At 36.6% G+C, this 21678-nt stretch overlaps 1 protein-coding gene across 7 annotated transcripts in view; it reads right to left on the reverse strand.

Moving 5' to 3' along the window:
- The window catches only part of Lmbr1 (limb development membrane protein 1), a 161303-nt gene that overhangs the window by 14753 nt on the left and 124872 nt on the right, over positions 1–21678 (reverse strand). For 6 of the 7 annotated variants that reach the window (XM_026380352.2, XM_026380353.2, XM_026380354.2 and 3 more), the window contains 3 exons: positions 19290–19363; positions 18962–19052; positions 17652–17718 (listed from right to left, as the gene is read on the reverse strand). In XM_026380352.2, coding sequence (XP_026236137.1) covers positions 17652–17718; positions 18962–19052; positions 19290–19363 — 232 coding nt within the window. The remainder of the gene's footprint in view (positions 1–17651; positions 17719–18961; positions 19053–19289; positions 19364–21678) is intronic. The other variant, XM_077795902.1, reaches the window with a different exon arrangement.

A 21678-nucleotide genomic window follows, 5' to 3' on the forward strand; every position in this document is an offset into this window, starting at 1 on the left:
TCCCAAGCCACTGGGATTACAGGCGTGGGCCACTGTACCTCAGCCTATTGCTTGTATCTTGAGGATGGCCAATCTAAGATGAAATCTCAGTGTAGTCTTGACTTGAACTTCCTTAACTGCTAAAATGCTGAACAGTATTAGTTGGCCATTTATATTTCTCCTTTTTGAGAAGTGTCTGTTTAGATCATTTGCCAATTCATTAATTGGGTTACTAGGGGTTTTCTAGGTGTTAAGTTTTTTGAGGTCTTTGTATATTAAATATTAATATTCTGTCAAAAGTGTAGCTAGCAAAAATTTTCTCCCATTCAGTAGATCCTCTCTTCACATTCTCAATTGCTTCATTTACTGTGCAGAAGCTTTTTAATTTGATGCCATCCCACTTATTAACTTTGGGCATTACTTCCTGACCTTTAGGGGCCCTCGGGAGGAAGTCATTGCAATGACTTCCTCCCGAGGGCCCCTAAAGGTCAGGAAGTCGCAATGACTTCCTCCCGAGGGCCCCTAAAGGTCAGGAAGTCATATGCATCTATATGTCGACCCCACATTTTCTTCTAGGAGTTGCACAGCTTATTCAGCTATAAAGATGAATGAAATTGTGTCATATCAGATAAATGGATGGAACTTAAAAGCATTACGTTAAATGAAATAAGTCAAACTCAGAAACTCAATGGTTATATATTTTTATTGTATGTGGAAGCTAAAGAGAAAAAAAAGAAAAAAGAAAGGAAAATAGAAAGACGACAAGTAGAAGAGAAGAAGCAGGCTAGCAGAATCAAGGAAAGGAAGGAAAGGAAGTCACTAAGGATTGATACTAACCAAACTGTATTGTCACATCATGTGCATATACAAATATATAACATCAATTTCACTGTGTATAATTATAATGCATCCAAAAAATTCTGGATAAATTCTTTAAAAACTATGAAACAGAAAACAACCAAGTGATAACAGTAAGTCCTTACCTATCTATCACTACTTTATATGTAAATGCTTAAACTCCCCAATCAAAAGGAATAGAGGGCTAAGACTGTAGTTCACTGGTAGGGCACTTACCGAGCATGCATGAGGCTCTGAGTTTGATATTGGGGAGAAGACAAGACAGAGAGGATGACTGGATGAGAAAAAACAAATAAATAAAAAACAAGGAAGGTCCATGGGGCTGGGATTGTAGCTCAGTGGTAGACGCTTGCCTAGCATGTGTGAGGCACTGGGTTCAGTTTTTAGCACAGCATACAAACATAAAATAAAGGTTCACTGATAACTAAAAAAATATTTTTAAAAAAACAAGGTCTAGCGATACACTGTTTATAAGACTCATGTTATATATGAAGCTATACATAGTATCAAATGAAGGGATGGAAAAAATATTCCAATACAGAATAAGGATGACCATGCTTATATCAGAGAGAATAGACTTGAAGTCAAAAATTGTCAAAAGAGACAAAGGTCATATATAATGATCAAAGGGCCAAATCAACAAGATTGTAAATACATATTGTGTGTTCATCTGAAAAATACCTTGAGATAAACAAAAATTAAAATACAACTTAACAAAACTTAAGGGCTTCAGCAAGAGAAAAGAGGGATGTACATAGTGATAAATGTCCATGTTTAAAAAGAAGGACTCAATTAAACAAACTAACTTTAAAACTAGAGAAATTAGAAAAGAAGGGGAAAAAAACAAAGTTAGCATAAAGAAGAAAAAATATGTTGGTTAGAGTAGAAATACATGAAAATTTTGAAAAGCATTTTTAAAAAATCAGCTGGGTGCAGTGGCGTACACCTATAATCCCAGCAACTTGGCAGGCTGAGGCAGGAGGATCTCAAGTTTGAGACAAGTCTCAGCAATCAAATGAGACCCTATCTGAAATAAAAAATAATTTGAAATAAAGGGAGATTGAAGATGTAGCTCAGTGGTAAAGGGCCCCTGGATTTAATGCTCAGTACCAAAAAAAAAAAATTCAATAAAATGTTGATTTTTTTGAAAAGAATTGACAAACCCTTGGTAACGTTAAGAAAAAAAGGGAGAAGACTCAAATAACTAAAATAAGAAATGAAAGTAGGATCATTATAACAGATGACAGAGAAAAGAAAAAGATCCTAAGGGACTAATATGAACAATTATATACCAACAAATAAGATAACCTGGAAGAAATGGATAAATTCTTAAAGACATACAAACTCCCAAGACTGAATCAAGAAGAAACAAAATGCCCAAGTAGCCAATCAGTAATCAAAAACCTACCAATAAAGAAAAGCTCATCAGTAATTCAGCAGGCTGAGACAGAAGGCTCACAAGTTCGAGGCCAGCCTCAGGAACTTAGTGAGGCCCTAAGCAACTTACTGAGACCCTGTCTCAAAAAATAAAAAGGGCCAGGAATGCAACTCAGCAATAAAGCACCCCTGGGTTACCACCAAGCTACATCCCCAGCCTCCCCACTTTTTAAAACATTTTTTTAGTTGTTGATAGTACTTTATTTTATTTATTTATTTATATGCAGTACTGAGAATCAAACCCAGTTCCTCACACAAGCCAGGCAAGTGTGCTACCACTGAGCCACAGCCCCAACCCCCGACTCCAGTCCTTTCTTAAATTTTTAGACAAGGTCTCACTAAGTTGCTGAGGGGGCTCACTAAGTTGCTGAGACTAACCTTAAACTTGCAATCCTCCTGCCTCAGCCTCCCAAGTAGGTAGAATTATGGGCATGCACAATCATGCCTAGTGCAAACCCTTCTTAAACTCTTCCAAAACACAGAAGAAGGAAACACTCTCACTATTTTATGAGGCCAGTATTACCCTGATTTCAGAGCTAGACAAAGACGACACAGAAAAGTACAGGCCAATCAATATCCATGATGAATACATTTTGGCAAACAATTCAACAGCATATTAAAATGATTATATGTCAAAACAAGTGGTACTTGTGGGTAATAAGGAAGGTTCAACATATGAAAATCAACCAATGTGATTTCCTAACAGAATCAAAGGAAAAAAAAAAAACACCTGATCATCTCAGCAAATGGAGAAAAAGTGTCTAACAAATACAGCATCCTTTCATGGTTTAAATATTCTCTCAACAAAACAGTAAGAAGAAATTTACCCCAACATTTTAAAGGCAACATATGGAAAACTCATGGCTTACATCATAATCAGTGAGGGAAACTCAAAGCTTCTAAGACCTGGAGGAAGGTCAAGATGCCCCCTCTAGTCACTATTACCAACCACAGTACTGGAAATCCTAGCTGGAGCTGTGAAACTAGACAAAGAGAGAAAAGAAATCTGGATTGGAAGAGAAGTAAAATTGTCTCTGTTTGCAGATAAAATAATCATATACGTAGAAAACCCTACAGGACATGCACACATGTGTGCTCACGAGCAAACACACACATTCTTAGAACTAATAAATTCTGCAGGATACAAAATCAACATACAAAAATCAGTGATATTTTTATACACTAGTTACAAACTATCCAAAAACAATCCTTTAAATTAGAAATAGGATTAACAAAAAGGATAAAATACTTAGGAACTGACTTGGATCAAAGAAGTAAAAAAATTGTGCACTGAAAATTAATTTACAATGAAGGGAATTTTAAAAGATAGAAATATATGGGAAAACATCCTATGTTTGTAGATTGGAAGACTTAATATTGTTAAAGTATCCATACTACTTAAAGAAATCCACAGATTCAATGAAACCTATATCACATTCCCAATAGAATCTTTTTACAGAAATAGGAAAACAACCCTAAAATTCCTCTGGAACTCCAGAAAGCCCACAAAAGCCAAAGCAATCATGAGCAGGAACAAAACTGCAGGCACCACACTTCTTGACTTCAAAATATATTGTAAAGCTACAGAAACTCAAAGCAGTTTGATACTGACAAAAAAGACACAGAGACAACTAGAACAGAAGCGAGAACCCAGAAATAAATCTATGCATTATCATGAGCTGAGCACAAGAACACCAAGGACACCAAGAACACACAGGGGGGAAAGGACAGTCTTTTCAAGTATGAAGATGGAGAAGTGGACATCTTCGATGCAGAAGAATGCAGTCAGGTCCCTGTCTCACATTGCACACACACACACACACACACACACACAAAATCAACTCATACACTAAAGGCTTAAACATGACCATAAAAACCTCTTAGAAGAAAACATTCTCATGACCTTCTTTACACTGACCCTGGCAACAGTCTTGAGGGTTATGACACAAAAGACTAGGCAATAAAAGCAAAAAGAGTCAAGAAGGTTCTGCACAGCAAAGATACAATTAACAAAATGAAAAGACAACCAACGGACTGGGGAAAATATCTGCACACCATATATCTGATTTGGGATTAATATCCAAAATACATATTTAAAAACCATTACAACTCAATGCCAAAAATATAAATAACCTGACTTTAAATAGGTTAAGGACTGAAATAAACACTTCTCAAAAGAAGATATACAAATGGCCAACAAATATAAATATATATAAAGGTGCTCAACATCTCTAATGATTAGGGATTGTATATCCAAACCATGATGAGCTAATACCTCACATCTGTTAGAATGACTATTATAAAAAAGACAAGAGTAAGAGTTGGCAAGGACACTAAAAAAGGGGACACTTGTACATTGCTATGAGCATGTAAACTGGTATAATCAACCATGAAAAACAGTATGAAGGGTTTTTTTTCATGTTTTTTTTAAATTTGTTTTAATTAGTTACACATGACAGTACAATGACCTTGACATATCATACATTTGAATCAGACAGCACAAAGATTCTTTAAAATTAAAAGCAGGGCTACCACATGATCCAGCAATCTCACTTTGGGGTGTATATCCAAAGCAACTGAAACCAGATCACACAAAAAGATACCCACATTTCCTGTACACTGAAACATTATTCACAATGTCAAGAAACTGAAACAATCAAAGTGTCCTTCAACAGAAGAATGGATAGAGAAAATGCACACATGTACAAATCACATAGATGTACACATATACACACACTCTAGAATATTATTCAGTCCTAAAAGTAAAGGAAATTTGCCAGTTATGACCACATGGATAAAGAAATTATGCTAAGTGAAACAGACCAGACATAGAAAGACAAATACTGCATTGATCTCACTTATAAGTAGAATCTAAACTCGTCAAATTTATACAGAAAGTAGGGTGGTGGCTGCCAGGGATTGGGGGAGATGGGTGACATTAGGTAGTGGGTACAAAGTTTCAGTAATGAGTTAAGTTTTCACAATCTGATGTACTTTGTGGTGACAATAATTAACAAACTATTTTGTATATTTATAATCTGCTAAAAGGATAAATCTTAAATTCTTTCACCATACACACACTGGTAACTACACAGAAGTAATGACACTAATTAGCTTCATCACGATGATCATTTCAGAACACATATATATATCACAATGTCAAACTGAGCATCTTAAATATATAAAATTTGAATATGTCAATGATACTACAATAAATCTGATTTTAATAAATAATAGCACAAGATTAGCAGAGAAGAAATGAAAGAAGATTGTTGAAAGGTTCTTATGTTACATGGCACGTTACTTGACAGACAGTGATAAACTATATATAAATTTCTTACTAATACTACAAACCCTGCAGTAACCAGTCAAATAACACAACAAAGAGTTACAGCAAATATGTCAACAAAGGAGGTAAAGCAGAACCTTCTCTTTCAAATGCAATTTATTTGAATGAATGCAGATAAAGAGGAAAAGAGGAACAAAGGAAAGACCGGACAAGCACCATGAGAGCTGATTCAGACCCAGTCATGTCCATGGCCACATTCAGAGTGAATGGCTCAAGTGTCCAAACTCAGACACAAAGACTGATAGGCCAGCTAGAAAACAAGATCCAACTGTATGTTTATAAAATACCATCTATTTAAATATAAAGACACAAACAGGTTAAAAGTTTAAGAATGAAAAAAATATATACTAACTAAAAAGCTGAAATAGCTACATTAATATAACACAAAGAAAATTTCAAAGAATATTACGAAGGATAAGGAAAATCATTAGCACTGTCATAATTATGAAAGGGTGAGTTCATCAAGGGGGCAGAACAACCCTAAATATTTATGCATCTGATACCAGAGGTTCAAAGTTCATGAAGTAAGAATTGACAGAATTGTCAGGAGAAATAAACAGATCCACAATAGAGTCAGAATTTCAAAACTCTCCTCTCAATAACTGATAAAACAGTGAACAGTATAGAACAGTATAGAGGGTACAAGTAACACTGCCAACTCAATTCACCTTTTACTATAGGACACACTGTCTACCCATAGCAAAATATACCATCTTTTCAACTTTACACTAAAGACAGACCTTATTCTGGGTCATAAAGCAAGTCTCAATAAATTCAATATGATCCAATTCATATAAAATACACTTCTTCACCATAATGAAATCAATAAAAAACAAATTAAAAATCAGTAACAAATCTCTGGAAAACCCCCCCAAATATGTGGAAACTGAATAACATACTCCTAAATAACTCATGGGTCAAAGATGAAATAAAGAGGTTAAATCAGAAAGTATTTTGAACTGAATGAGAAGCAAAATACTTACTATAAAAACTGGGAGGAGGCAGCCAAACAGAACTTAAAAGGAAATTTTTAGTGTTAAGTGACAATATCAGAAATGGAAAAAGACCTCAGATCAACGAACCCATCTTTTTTATTTCAAGGCAACAGGAAAATCAGAGAAAATAAACTCCAAAGTAAGTAGAAAGAAAAAAATAATAATAAAGATAAGGGCCAAATCAGTGAGCTAGACAATAGAAAAAGAACAGAGAAAATAAATGAAACCAAAAGCTGGTCCTTGAGAGGATCAATAAAATTTCATAAATTTGCAGTCATACTATTCAGGAAAAAAAATATCAATTATCCAATCTGCTTCAAAAGATTATTTCACTGCAAAATCTACTTCCACTGAAAGTAAGAGAACTCTTGTCAATAAACAAGTTGGATAAAAAAAGCAAATTGCTTAAACGACATTAACAAAGCTTGCTGGAGAAGAAATAGGTAAAACAGTAGGCTTCTATTTATAAAAGAATTTGTTACGGGGCTGGGGATGTGGCTCAAGCGGTAGCGCGCTTGCTTGGCATGCGTGCGGCCCGGGTTCGATCCTCAGTACCACATACCAACAAAGATGTTGTGTCCGCCGAGAACTAAGAAATAAATATTAAAAAAAAAAATTCTCTCTCTCTCTCCTCTCTCACTCTCTCTTTAAAAAAAAAAAAAAAAAAAAAAAAGAATTTGTTACTAAAACCTTTCCAAAAAAATAAATTCCAGATAGTTTCAGTGAGGAACTATATTAGAACTAAAGGGGAAAAAACTCATTCTACTAAAGCTTATCCAGATAACTGAAGAAGAGGGTATATCTCAGAATATTCTGAATGAGGAGAGCATTCTTTATATGTACATCAAACCCAGAGTAAAAGACAGTGTTTTAGTCAGCCTTTTCACCACTGTGACCACAAGATATGACAAGAACAGTTAGAGGAAGAAAAGTTTATTTGGAGCTTCCCAGTTTCAGAGGTCTCAGTCCACAGCCAGCTCCACTGCTCTGGCCAGTGGTGAGGAAGAGCATCAAGGCAGAAGAATGTGGTGGAGAAAAGCAGCTCAGTACAGGACAATCAGGAAGCAGAGAGAGGCTCCTCTCACCACGGATAAAACATAAACCTCAAATGCACACCCCAGTGACCCCCTCCTCCAGCCACACCTACCTATCTACTTCTACCACCACCTGAATCCCTATCAGGGGATTAAGGCACTGATTAGATTGATGCTTTTGTAACCCAGTCATTTCACCTCTGAACTTTCTTGATTGTCTCACACATGAATTTTTGGAGTACACCTAATCTAAACCATATTAGATACTAAGAAGGACAACTACAGACCAATATAGTCATAAACAGTGAAGCAAATCCAACAATATAAACAAGGAAAACACATCACGACCTCAAGGATCCTATCCCAAGAAGTGGGTGGTTTTAACAAACACTTGAGAACTACTCAACATAATTTAGCATATCTGTAGACTAAAAAGCAAAGCCATATTATCTCAAAAGATGCACAAAAAAACATTTTTAAAAAATCCAACATCCATCCTTGATTAAAAACAACAACAACAACAACTTCATCCCTGGTTTAAAAAACAAAAAGCAAACTCCAAAAAAGCAGGAAAAAGAAGGAATATCCTCAACCTGGCTGGTATATGTAACTACAAAAAATAAATAAATGAGAAACAACACCACAAAGGCTACAGCTACTCACAGTTGATAGTGAGGGACAGATGCTTCTCCTAGAATGAGGAAGAGCAAGGCAAGAAGTCTGCTCCCCTCCTTCACTCATGCTGTCCTGGAGGCACCAAATACAAAGGTAACAAAATAAATAAAAGATTCTACCAGAAAGGACTCATCTAAGATGTCAAATCATCTAAGAAGAAAAATATGATGATGTTCATAAGACAGCTACTAAAACTAATGAGTTTACCAAGGTTACAAAATAAAAAAGATCAACACATTAAAATCATCTGAATTTACATTGTTAGCAGTGAAGTATTGAGAACAGAATATTTTTAGAATATCATTTTTGTAAATGAAATCTGAACCACAACAAAAGCTACAAAACATCAGGGAAAACAAAATAAAGAAACTAAGTGTATTGTGTTCAGAAGTTGGAAGAATATTGTAACAATGTTAATCCTTTCCAACTTGTTTCATAGATCACAACAATCCCAGGATATATTCATCAACAAAAAGAAATATGCTATTAAGCCACAAAAAGACATGGAGCGGGCTGGGGGCTGTGTCTCAGTGGTAGAGCACTTGCCTAGCATGCGTGAGGCACTGGGTTCAATCCCCAGTACCACATACAAATAAACAAATAAATAAAGGTATTGTGACTATCTACAACTAAAAAAAAAAAAAAAAAAAAAAAAAAAAAAATTAAAGACAGAAAACAGACCTGGAGGGACTGTAAATGCCACTGCTAGCTGAAAGCAGCCACTCTGAAACACTATATACACCATGATTCCATCTATGTGACATTTTGGAAAAGTCAAAACTATAGAAACAATAAAAAGATGGGTGGTTGCCAGGGGCTTGGGGGCTGGTGTGAGCAGGAGGTGCCAGAAGACTTCCAGGCAATGGTGGATACACATCATTGTGCCTCTGCCCAAACCCACAGGATGCACACCACCAAGTGTGAACACTTGTGTAAACTATGGACTCTGGGTGACATAGAGGGGCCCACGCAGTACTGCAACTATAACAGACAGACTTCTCTGGTGGGGGACAGTGATAAGGGGTACGTGGGAAATCTCTGTACCTTCCCCTCAACTAGACTGTGAACCTAAAACTGCTCTTGGGGGTGGGGGGAAGGCAGGTCTTTGGTTGCCTGGCAGTAGTGCTGGGGAGTAGGTATGACGGAAAAATACATGGGGCCAAAAGAAAACATTTAAGGTGATGGGCATGTTGTTGATCTTGACTGCACACATCAATCAAAGCTTATCAAGCTGTACTTTAAATATGTGGGTTAATTGTATGCTAATGATATCTCAATAAAACTGTTTAAATGTATTTATTAAACTTTAGACTATATAATCAATATCCTGCATGGATATGTCAGTATATGGCTCAGCCCTTGAAATGACAATGAGAAACTATATTTCTGTATTTGTGTCATGATACATGATATGATTTTTTTTTTAATTTCCTACCATATTCTTAACACTATACAGATTCTGTAGGAGTTTCAAAGTAAGCATGTAAGGCAGTGATTCCCCTCCTAGAACTGTCTTCTCAGGAAGAGCGGATCTCAGGACACTTAGCGTTCCCAGCGCATCTGAAAGTGAGCAGGAAGCACAGGACCCCCGCTGTGCACATGGCATGATGGGGTGGGGCACGCTCCTTTCCTCTGGGCTACTGGGTCAGGAGAAGAAACTGAGAGATCAGGATGCAGTGTGACACAGCAGGTCTGACTGTGTTCTGAGAGCAGAGAGGGATAAAGAAAGGGCTGAGGGAAGGCTCCTGGAGACTGCCCACTGAGCTGATGAGCCATCTTGAGCACCATGTCAGGTTCTGGGCAAGGCAGGCCCCACCTGGCGACAGGGGAAAAACACTCAGGGTAGAGGAAGCAGTGTGTTCAAGGGCAGAGTAAACACAGCAGCCACACTTTCTGCCCAACACAATGAGGAGCATGCCTTTATTAGAAACAGCTCAGAATGTCTCTGGAATGGCAGGAGATGCAGGCAGGGCTAGGTATAAAAGGGCACAGGTGCCCCTTAAGGAGGCTGGGTGTTGTCTGAATGGCAAAAACCCTTGCAGCATTTGGAGCAGGGGACCACAGGGCCATGCTTTCACTGTGTATGGGGTGTGTGTGGCAGGGATGGGCTAGCCTTTTAACCATGAGTAGATGGAACAGAGAAGGGACAGAGGAGGCCCTCCGGGGTAGGACTCTGCCTGCACTGCAAAAGCCACCTACGGTGTTCTTCCTGCCTGCTCCCTTTGTCCACTGTGTGCAGCACTGGAAGATGAATGAGAGAAAGTGACTTACACAGTTAGAAGTAGTTAAGGCCTTGGGATTTATGTATGTCGTGCGTGGCCAGGGAACAGTGAAGAAAACCAGTATTTACTACGTAATACTTTTTCCTTCTAAATAATTTACTGAGGTGTAATTCACATAACACAGAATTAACCATTTTAAATAAATAATTCAAGGGCACTGGACACTCACATGTTGGACCACCACCACCTCTGCCCAGCCCCAGCACCCATGCATCACTCTGAGTGAAACCCTACACCCATCAACACCTGCCTCTTGAACCACGCATGTGCTTTCTGTCTCCGTGAATTCTCCTATGCAGGACTTTTCATCTAAACAAAATCATACCCTGTGTGGCCTTTTGTGTCAGGCTTACTTCATTCAGCATAATGTTTTCAAGGCTCATCCATACTGTACCATGTATCAATCAGTAAGTCATCCCATCTTGTTGTTTTTAATTGTGGTAAAAGATACATAACACAAGGTTTAGCAGTTTAACCACTGTTAATGCACAGTTCAGTGGTATTAATGGTATTTACATTTTTGTACCACCTCATCATCATCCACTGCCAGAACCGGCAAGTCTGAAACTCTGAACCCATAAATGACGACTCCTCTCTTCTCCCTCCAGCACCTGGAAACTACCATCCTCCTTTCTCTGTGCACGAGATGAGTCAGGTGCCTCTTATAAGTGGAATCCCACAGCCTTTGTCCTTGTGATGACTAGCTTGCTTCACTTAGAAATTATTCCTTCTTAGGGCTGAGTAACATTTCATTGTATGGGTAGGCCATGATTATCCACTCAGCTGATGATGGACATTTTAGCTACCTCCACATTTGGCTATTGTTATAAGGGTTTTTTAAAATAATAAAATCTTAGTCAAACCAGTTTAGAACATGGAAATAAAGACAAGCAGTTAAAATCAGCATACTACAGTGACACAACCACATCCATGTTTATAGCATCTCAAGTCACAATAGGTAAGCTATGGAATTAACCTAAGTGCTTGTGGTACAAATACACAATGGACTATTACTCCGCCATAAAGAAGAAAGAAATTATGGCATTTGCCAGTAAATGGATTGAACTGGAGACTGTCATGCTAAGCGAAATAAGCCAATCCCCCCAAAATAACCAAAGGCCAAATGTTCTCTCTGATATGTGGATGCTGACTCACAATAGGCCAGGATGGAGGGAGGAAGAAGTGATTTACCAGATTAAACAGGGCAGAGTGAAGGAAGTAAGGGGGGATGGGAACAGGAAAAACAGTACAATGAATTGGACATTACTTTCCTATGTTCCTATCATGTACCACCACAAAAATGGGAAGTTATACTCCATATATATATATATATATATATATATATATGTCAAAATATAGTCTACTGTCATGTAACTAAGAAAGAACAAATTTTAAAAATTTTTTAAATTGTTTCTGGGAGAAAAAAAAGAAGCAGGAAGAATCAGGACAACTGGAATGTTTTGGTTCATCTACTCTGAGAACACAGCCCACCTCAACAAGAAGCAGCACTCACATCACAAATGCTTACTGACCAATGCTGTGAAAGATAAAAAGATGCAAGAAACAGGGCCTTGTCCTTGAAGTAATGTAAATATTCTTGAGAAACTCAGGAGGCATGATGCAAGGTTTAAAATACAAGAGTTTAAGCCACCTTCCCACACAATATAGGATTTGACTGGCCTCAGAGAGTGCAGAAGACTGGACAGGTACAGAAAGGTCAGGGGAGAAGGCCACGAGAGCCCTCCAGCCAAAGCCTGGGAATGGAAAATGCATCTGTAGTCCTCAGAACAACCTTCATGATGACTACACGGTGCCAGGGTGCTCTGCTCACCTGAGAAGGTAGTTCAATTTAGCAGTCAGGTGAACTTGAAGACATGCCAGAGCCAACCAAGGAAAACTCCAGTCAGAGTCCAAGAAAGAACTAATTTGCAAAAAAGTGAATGCCTTAGCCTTGCGATGTAGAAGGCAGCTGTCTATCCTCCTGGAGAAACTCTCCAGAAAGGGCCTCTGCGACACCTCCCAATCACACTTTCTCACTGTGGGAGAAATTAAATTGCAAAACTAAATACTTTCTTAGATCTTCTGGTTTGGCTTAGTGTCTTCTTACTCCACCCTTCTCAAAAGAAAAAAAAAAAAAGAAAAAGGAAAGAAAGGAAGGTAGGGAGGGAGGAGGGAGGAGGGAGGGAGGGAGGGAGGAAGGGAGGACACTCCTTTCAAGGATGAACTATTAAGAGAAAGTCACATACAGCTCTCTGCTTTCAACACTATCAAACTCTTCAAGAGAAACATGGGGAGGAAGATGAAACCTAGTACTGCTACTGAATATCACTGCAAGATGGCAGAGGAGCCTGCCAAAACTCTTAAGGTTCTGATTTGGCCTTTTGGATAGAAGTGTTCCAAAGACTGAATTCAGAGACAAGCACAACAGGCTCTGATTTAGAAAGGACCAGTTCGGGATGGCAGTGGAACCCTGCTTGGAGCAGAGCTGGGCTCCTCTGCCTAGCTTAGGGGTGGGTGGTAAGTTGAAGGTTTGGAAGTGGGAACAAGTGATGTGTTGTAGTAGGTGCACAGCAGCAAAGCTAGAGGAGAAGGAGAAAAGAAGGCCTTAGTGCTCAGAAATAAAGAAGTGGTGGGGGAGGGCCAAGGTTACAAACAGCAAATGCCATATTAATTAAGATAAAATCAGAATCCACAAGAGTAGACAATTAGGAGGTCACCAATAACCTACACATAGAGATAGTCACATGTTTGGGTTTGAAATTCAGTTTCAGATGACTGAGTTCTGATAGAGGAAATTATTTCAAAATCTTTTCTTCTTTTAACTCCCACTGGGCAGCACACAAAGTCAAGAGCCATCAAAGGGAACAAGAATGCTAATAAAAGAATTAGAAACAAAGTCACATCCAGGTGAGAGTTAAAATTTCCTGTAGAGAACACACTCACACCCACATTTACAAGATAATATTTGAAAAGCTATAAACCAAAATGGTTTCTGGAAACTAGGGACTAGGATTCAAATTGGTGGTCTGAAGCCATTCTAGCCTGAACCCTCATTGTAACTGTCTAGTTTTAACTAATACTTTAACTGTAACATTTTTGAAATTACCTCTTCAGGTTCCTTCTAGCTAAATGATCTGGGATTATTTTCATATAAAATTTATTTTATTTTATAGCAAACTAAGGTATCTGAGTATCAACAGATGGCTAAGTCTAGATTCATCTGAACAATGTGTCATTTTCTCAGACCATTTTTCATCTCCCTAAATCAGTGTAGTATCAAAAACACAATAAGGAGACACAGGGAACATGAATTTCCAGGGAGTTATCATTAGTTGCCCCCTTAGACATTTGACACAAAATATTTCTTTAAATTTTTTTTAGTTGTTGATGGACCTTTATTTTTATTTACTTCTTTATATGTGGTGCTGGGAATTGAACACAGTGCCTCACACGTACAAGGCAAGCACTCTACCACTGAACTACAACTCAGCCCCGTAAACAAAATACTTCTAAGAATTCTTTATTCTTAAAAACCCTAACTATATATACAAATTTATAGTTTGCTATAAAACATTAATAATCAAAAGTTAATTAATTCCACTCACTCATTATTTTCTATAATATATCTGAATATAACTAAGTCATTCAATATTTTTTGCTGAGAAACTTTCAATATGGGTCTTGAAATTACTTTTATATCAATATCATAATTTGCCCTTGCTAAGCATCTGTAAAAGGATCATTTATTTCCATTTTACAGAGAGAAATGAAGAGGTATATCTGAGGGCAAATATTAGTAACATATTCCAAAAAAACTCATATAAATCCTTCTCCAAAAAAGTCCACTTTTTAACAAGAGCCCTTCATCAGAGAATAAGAGAGTAACCCACTGTGTCTCCTTTATGGGTGACAGACTGCATGGAACTGGATGAGAAACATGTAGAAATACTAAAAATAAATTCAACTTCATTTGAAATTATATTTTTATTAAAATGCCAAAAAACACTTTTTAAAAAAATCTGTATTATGGACTTTGCATATTTTATGCAAGAAAGACCATCTAGAATAAAGATAAAATTAAAATATTTCTGAAGCAAACATTAGCAAAAGCATTTCAAATACTGTTATCTGCATTTGAGAAAAATTTCTCCATCATTAGAAATTTCTTGTTTTTTTTTTTAGAGAGAGTGAGAGAGGAGAGAGAGAGAGAGAGAGAGAGAGAGAATTTTTAATATTTATTTTTTAGTTCTCGGCGGACACAACATCTTTGTTGGTATGTGGTGCTGAGGATCGAACCCGGGCCGCACGCATGCCAGACGAGCACGCTACCGCCTGAGCCACATTCCCAGCCCCATCATTAGAAATTTCAAAATGAAGAGCAATGAAAAGATGTCAACCTTTCATTGTTTTCTTGATTAAGCAAAATGAAGAGCATGACAGCAATCATACGAAATCTATTCTTAAGGAATTCACTGCAACATCTAAACTTGAAATAGTTATAGAGAAGTTGAGAAATCTCTAGATGACCAATTTGATCCTGTTCTGTTTGTACCCCGTTTGCAACCATCTCCTCTTACCACTTGGAGAGTTCATTAAAGTTCATTAAAGTTTACTAAAGGTAACAGACATCAAATGACCCCACAAACCCAATTTGGATTCTTCAAAACTAAAGTCTAAATGTTCAACAAAATAATGTTTTGGAACACTGGCATGGCTCAAAACTTTAGAAGGGCTTTAAAGGGTTCAAACACAAAATTTTAAGAAGAGTCTTTGTACTTCCTATGGGCAATAAAACTATCATTATGTTTGACTGAAGTACCTGGTCAAAACATTCCTTTTTACCTGGTCAAAACATTCCTTGCCACTTAATTCTTTGTAGCATGTGACATCCTTATTAAATTTATTGGTGACTTTATCTAAATAGTACAAAATTTTCTTCATTCAAATATTAACATGCTTTAAATGTTAAAAGGAATTCTTTAATAAATGTATTATTTCACACTATGAACTTAAAGCTTTAATTTATAATGCCTATAATAAAACAATAATAGAATTCAGCAATTTTTTCAAAAGAGAAAAACACCCACAGAACATTTTTCACTTTTGAAGCAAAAATATCGCCAAATTAATCTTACTAGGTTTGATGTATTTTCAATTTCCAATTAAAATTACAGTCTTCACTAGAAAATTATTGGAATAAGAGGGAAAATGCACGATTCAGTTAAATTATGATTCTCCTTGTTACTGTCTCTCTTATGTCACCTAAGTGATGAGACACTGCTGGCTGATCCTGCAGGAGCAAATGAGACCACGTAAGGTCAGATTTCCTTGTGAGAGGCGAGGAGAAAAGAGTGGAAAATTTCACAGCTTGGAATTTGATTGTTAAGTACGTCCTCTATTCTAGTCTTATAAGCTTTTCAGCTAGTAAATTGAAATCCTGCTATACACTAGGATAATATTCATGACAATTCTCTATATTTTACCTTCTTAAAATCAAAGACTCAATTCTAAAGAGTTAATAGAGGAATTACAAAGTAACTCTCTAGTTTGCATTTCCCATAATACTAAAATAAAGCTTTATCTTTTAGTCTAGAAATTTGCTTTAACACTGTGAAAAGCCTCTGTGCATCTGTTTAGCGTATCTACTCCTTTTCATCTGTGCAGTGCCACTGGGCATAGCCTGCACTGCCGAGCGGGCTGACACCTTGCAAAGCGCCACATGACTCACTGTACCCTAATGCACTCCATTAATCCTGTTTGGACAGCTGGGACCCGGCATTTGTTAGCTGCATCTTAATTGTTCCATCTTTCTTTTCTCCTTTTTATTTATCTCTATGGAAAACTACTCAGGAATTTAATTTGTCAGGCCTCAAAAAGTGAATTTTGCCCTGCTTTTTTTTCTTTGTATTAAAACTATATTCAGTCTGTAATTTTCTTCATAAAATCAGCATCTATTAATAATCAGCAACTAATCTTAAGTAACAGAGCACAGTACATAAGCTTTCTAAATGTTTAAATGGCAGGGTGGCTGTCATATTACCAAAATTATTTGATGGACTAAGTAAATGGGTTTCCAGTGGTCCCTTTACATGTCCACTTTACACTTTCTATTAAAAAAAATGAAGTCTTCATAAAAATTATGAAGATAACTACAAAGCCCCCACTTTCCTGCACAGCCTGCACTGCTTGCTGATGGCCGTTAGCCTTGAATCAATAATGGAGGCAACATGACAACTAAAGCAGAAGAAACCCAGAGGCACTACAGTTGTTGCAGAGCGAGTTGCTGAAGTTACTGATGTTTCTATAATCATTAGTTTCCTAAGTTAAAACCTGAATCTAGAAAATTATACAAAACGGTCCAATAGAAAGTTTTGTTTGAAATAATACCTAGGCAAGAACTGAACCTCTATAATTAATATTTTATATAGAAGGTCAAATGACCTTTCAGTGACAAAGTAGAAATCTGTTTTACTTTTAAAAGATGATCAGAATCCTCTGTATAATGACAAACTAAGGAAATGATCTGATTGACAGGCAAAGAGAGACTGAGGACCAAGGACGTCCTTGGAACAAGCATATGCTCCCAGAAACTGTATCATGCATATTTTTCAACTCTACTTTCATGAATACAAAGCAGCTTAAAATGAGTTTACAATTTTCCAGTTTTTTAAACTACATACTACATTTTACATTCAAAAAAAGACATTAGTTTAATATTTTCTAGATGTAAATGTTTTTTTAAAGACAGTTTCCTCACTGGAAGATTCAAAAGCTGTGAATGTGGTGGGGGCTGGGAAGGGGGGGAGTCTATTGTTTGGAGAAGAAACACTTTAAATTTTTTTTTTTTAATGGTTTTTATTTGATGAAAGTGTTTGTCTTGGTATGGCCAAGTACAGAACTAAAGGTATAACAATGTAGGAAGAAACATTATATTTTAAAGGTGATCTTTTTGAAAGAGTTGAAAAAATAAAAGTTAAAAAGGTTTAGTAACAGTATCTTTAAGAAAAAAGGTTTTAAATGAACATTTCTCATTTAAACTCACCCAGAGTTCTTGACATCACAGGTAGAGCAGAGCTCAAGACTAAGATTGATACACAATTACCAATGATCTGTGAGGAGAAATCAGAAAGAATACTGGGCAACTGGACAGCAGGATGACAGTAAACCACCAACCCTGTGGATCACTGCCGCACTCAGCCAGCTTCTGAGTGATGCTAATTGCTCAGTACAGAATTGCGAGAATAAAACTTTTTCTATTTAGAGTTATAACTGTGAATTCTATAAAATATTCACAGTACCTGGCACACACACACACACAGTCATGGAACACTTATGTCACTTTTCACTTAGACAATATACTTCACATTATTGGTATGATTGCCAATTTCAAGAAGCTTTGCTTGTCAAATAAAAAAGAATATATTTGATTCTTCTTACTATATTTTTAAAACCAGACTACTGTTCAAGTTCTCTTATATAAGATCTACTTCTCTTTAAGATCTAATTTTTAAAGTGTCTGCTATTAAACATCTGAACTTAGTCACTCGTTTTCAAGGTGTCCTAGGCTATTTGTTCACATTTAATAAGAGGAGCGAAATGTTTATTAATACTTACGATCATTTAAACTAGATACTAGATTTTAAAAAACTCTCAACTACTGACTTTAAAGAAGCTGTAACACTATATGTGTGTAAATGTGTGTGTGTGTGTGTGTGTGTGTAATATATCTTCTCCTTTTTAAATAAGTTAAAAATAAGAAACATACGATGGAAGAAAAAAGTAAGCCAGCAACTCTTATTAGTCATTCTTTGTCAGCCTGTGGGAACATTTTCCAGAGATTCAATCACTATATAAGATAACAGCCTTTATTATGAAGGCAATGACATATTGTACAAAGTCAAATTAACCTCAGACTACAAAATGTTTCTGAATAAAACTCTTCTGACTTACTTTAATTATTCAAATTTGAGATACTTTGTCTCTACTACTTGTAGCAACTAAGTTCTTCAAATTTCAGACAAGCTCCCAGAAGTAGAGTTAGTACAATCAAAGTTACTCATTAGCAATACGTTTTCTTTATAGGCAAAAGAGTCCTTTCAGGACCCTTCTATAGCAGTGAACAAGCTCTGCAGTTCTGTGCATTTACAAGTGAATGGACCCCATCCAAATCAAACAGAGCTCATCCTTTTCCCACTCACTCAGCATTCTGAAAATCTTCCCGCTTGTGTTTACGTAGCTTGCAAACCAACACCTATCACAGCAGATGAACCATTCGGAGCAATTACTAAATAAAACAATCCGTTTGTCTTGTAAGGCAAAAGAGGGCCACAGTTGCCTCAGACTTTACCTTACCTTTGTCATAGTTGTGTCATCCTTCCTGGGTGTAAAGTTTCCAAAAAATCGGAGACTATAGAAACCAACAACAGAAGACACCATAAGATAGCTGTGAGAATCAAGGAAAACTCTTCAGAAGAATGCGAGTTTCCATGAGTTCTCAGCAACCTCCCAAAGGTCTTAAGGCCCACAGCAAAAACAAAACAAAACAAAACACCACTTTGAGTGCTTGGGGAAGACTGACCTGTTTTCTCTTCCAGACAAGTGTCTTAGTAAATTACCACTGTCCCAGAAACTAGACAGAAAACTTGTTAACAGACAGAAAATTCAGTTAAAGAAAGGATACAAAATCAAAATGATTTCAAGTGCAGCTCCCACAAAACCAAATGTAGAGAGAGAGGCATTTCCTATTCCAGGCCCCTGGAGGAGAAAAAAAAAATTTCAGAATCCACTGACACCACTATATTTAGTTTTCCTAAAATCATTGTTTCACAAACATTAGACAGTTGAAACTAAGAATGTTTAATACCTTGAAATAACATGTAGGCTTTCAAAGGCCAATGAAACATGACATCAGACTGAATTCATCAACAAATTCAGCTACCATGTTAACAACTTTAACAAGCTCAAAAAAAAAAAATCTGATTTACCTCAAATGTAATTTAATGTACTTGCCAAAATGATATTATACTTACTGTTAAAAAGTGTAGCAATTTGCTACTTGAGAAAATAGATCTTAAATATGTTACAATAGGGATAGAAAATATACTCATCTGAAGGCTGAGGCAACATACAGAATTACACAAATTAATTGTGTCACAGTTAAGCTAAGCTTAGAAAGAAAGTGGATGCCTATCCTATTTCCCTCCCCCAAATCTTCCTTAGAAACTCAGTTACAAAAAATATAACTTAACACAGATTGTTAAAAAGTAATGCATCATTTTCCCCCTAAATGTCACACCTATTTCAAAACCTAGAACTTTAAAAAAAAAAAATCAAACCAGACAAAATATATTAATTTAATGAGCCCTGACAGGCAAAATATAATTCCCTAGTAAAATACAAAAAATATTTTAAAATCTTACAACTAAATATTAAAGGAATGATCTGCATATGAATTACTGTTCTACTAGTCAGCTTATATAACACCACCAGAGATAAGAATGTGTAGTCAGACTAATAAAAAATAAGCCAATAAATATTATCAAACACATTATATATCCACTCAATTTTACCAACAAATTTAAGAGTAGCTATGAAAATCTCAGATATAAACAAAGGGAAAGGAATTTATCAATTTCTTGCCAATATTTTGAAGACAAAAAGAATGATGTCAATAGAAAATGATTGGATTTAGAACATGCTACCCCAAAACCTGACACCTCGATATTTGAGAAGACCTACAAAGATCACTCTCTGACCTCCCAAAGTTCTCTGAAGCAGACCATGGGACCCTTATTGTGGGGAGGGACAAAGGGAGGACCCTAGGTTTTCTCTAAACCCAGATACCAGGAGAATTCCCCTCTCTGAAGACAAAGGACACACCAAGTAAACCATACCCTCTTAGGGCCACCACTCCACTGACCAATCTGCTTCAAACCTCAGAATAAAGACACAGAGTTCCCTGTTTCTCTGAGTCTTCACTTCTGAAGGCTCCTGTGTCACGTGAAACTTATGTTAAATAAATATGTTCACTTTTCTCTCATTGATCTCTTTTGATATAGAGACCTCTCATGAACCGTATGCTGGGTGAGGAAAAGACACTTTACTCCCCTGCAAATCCATGTTGACTAAAATGGAAAATATTTTTGGAATACTCTATTTTAAGAGAAAGCTATAGCAGGATTAAGATGAACTAATTTATCTGTACAATCATACAGGAAGCCCTTAAAGGTACATGTCACTCTCTAATATCCACTCAGGGGGTAGTATAAAAATGTGCCACAGAGCTTGGGACTTACTTTGTCTTGATGACATATTAAAATGGATGAAAGAGTCAACGGGCAGTCAATACAGGAATGACTTCCTGGTCAACCCATGGTTTGAGAGATACAAAGACAAGGCTAAGATGGAGAAGGAGTACCATCTTGTTTATTGTGCAGAATGAGGCACCTGGGAAGTTGGTAGGTTTGCACAACTAAGTATGGCGATGGCAGTGGCATTTGGCACAAGGTCCCAAGAGGCTGGTGGTTGAGTGAATCAAGAAAATGGCTAAAGAAATTGGTCTTTGAAAGAACAGGGGATCTTTTTCTGAAACCGAAGGGAAGAAATTAAGACAGACACTGGCTTGTTCCTATGAGAGACAAGGATATGTCATCTGGGTCAGAGAGGGATCAGTGATATCATGAATCTGGCTATGGGGAATGCAAAAGCTGATGACTTGGGAAAAATAAAATAAAATTTCAAAATTTAAATGCCACTTTAAGGATTCAAACTTTTGTAGTAATATATAAAAAAAGAATAGCAAATATGAATACGTCAGGATAACTATAGTACATATGAATAATATATTCAAATAGGTTCATCAATACAATTAAATAACATCATCGATTTTTAAATCAGGAAAAAAGTTAATTCATGAAAAGAAATACTTTTATCCAGTAACTGTATATTTTGTTATAGTTTCACAAAATGTAATGATACAGTTAAAGTATAAGTCCCTATAGCTGTATATTTAGATCTTTGAAAAATCCAGTGAGTGGACAGGGGATGCAGCTCAGTGGCAGAGTGCTTGC

Source organism: Urocitellus parryii, chromosome 3, assembly GCF_045843805.1.
Source record: "Urocitellus parryii isolate mUroPar1 chromosome 3, mUroPar1.hap1, whole genome shotgun sequence".
Taxonomy (NCBI): domain Eukaryota; kingdom Metazoa; phylum Chordata; class Mammalia; order Rodentia; family Sciuridae; genus Urocitellus; species Urocitellus parryii.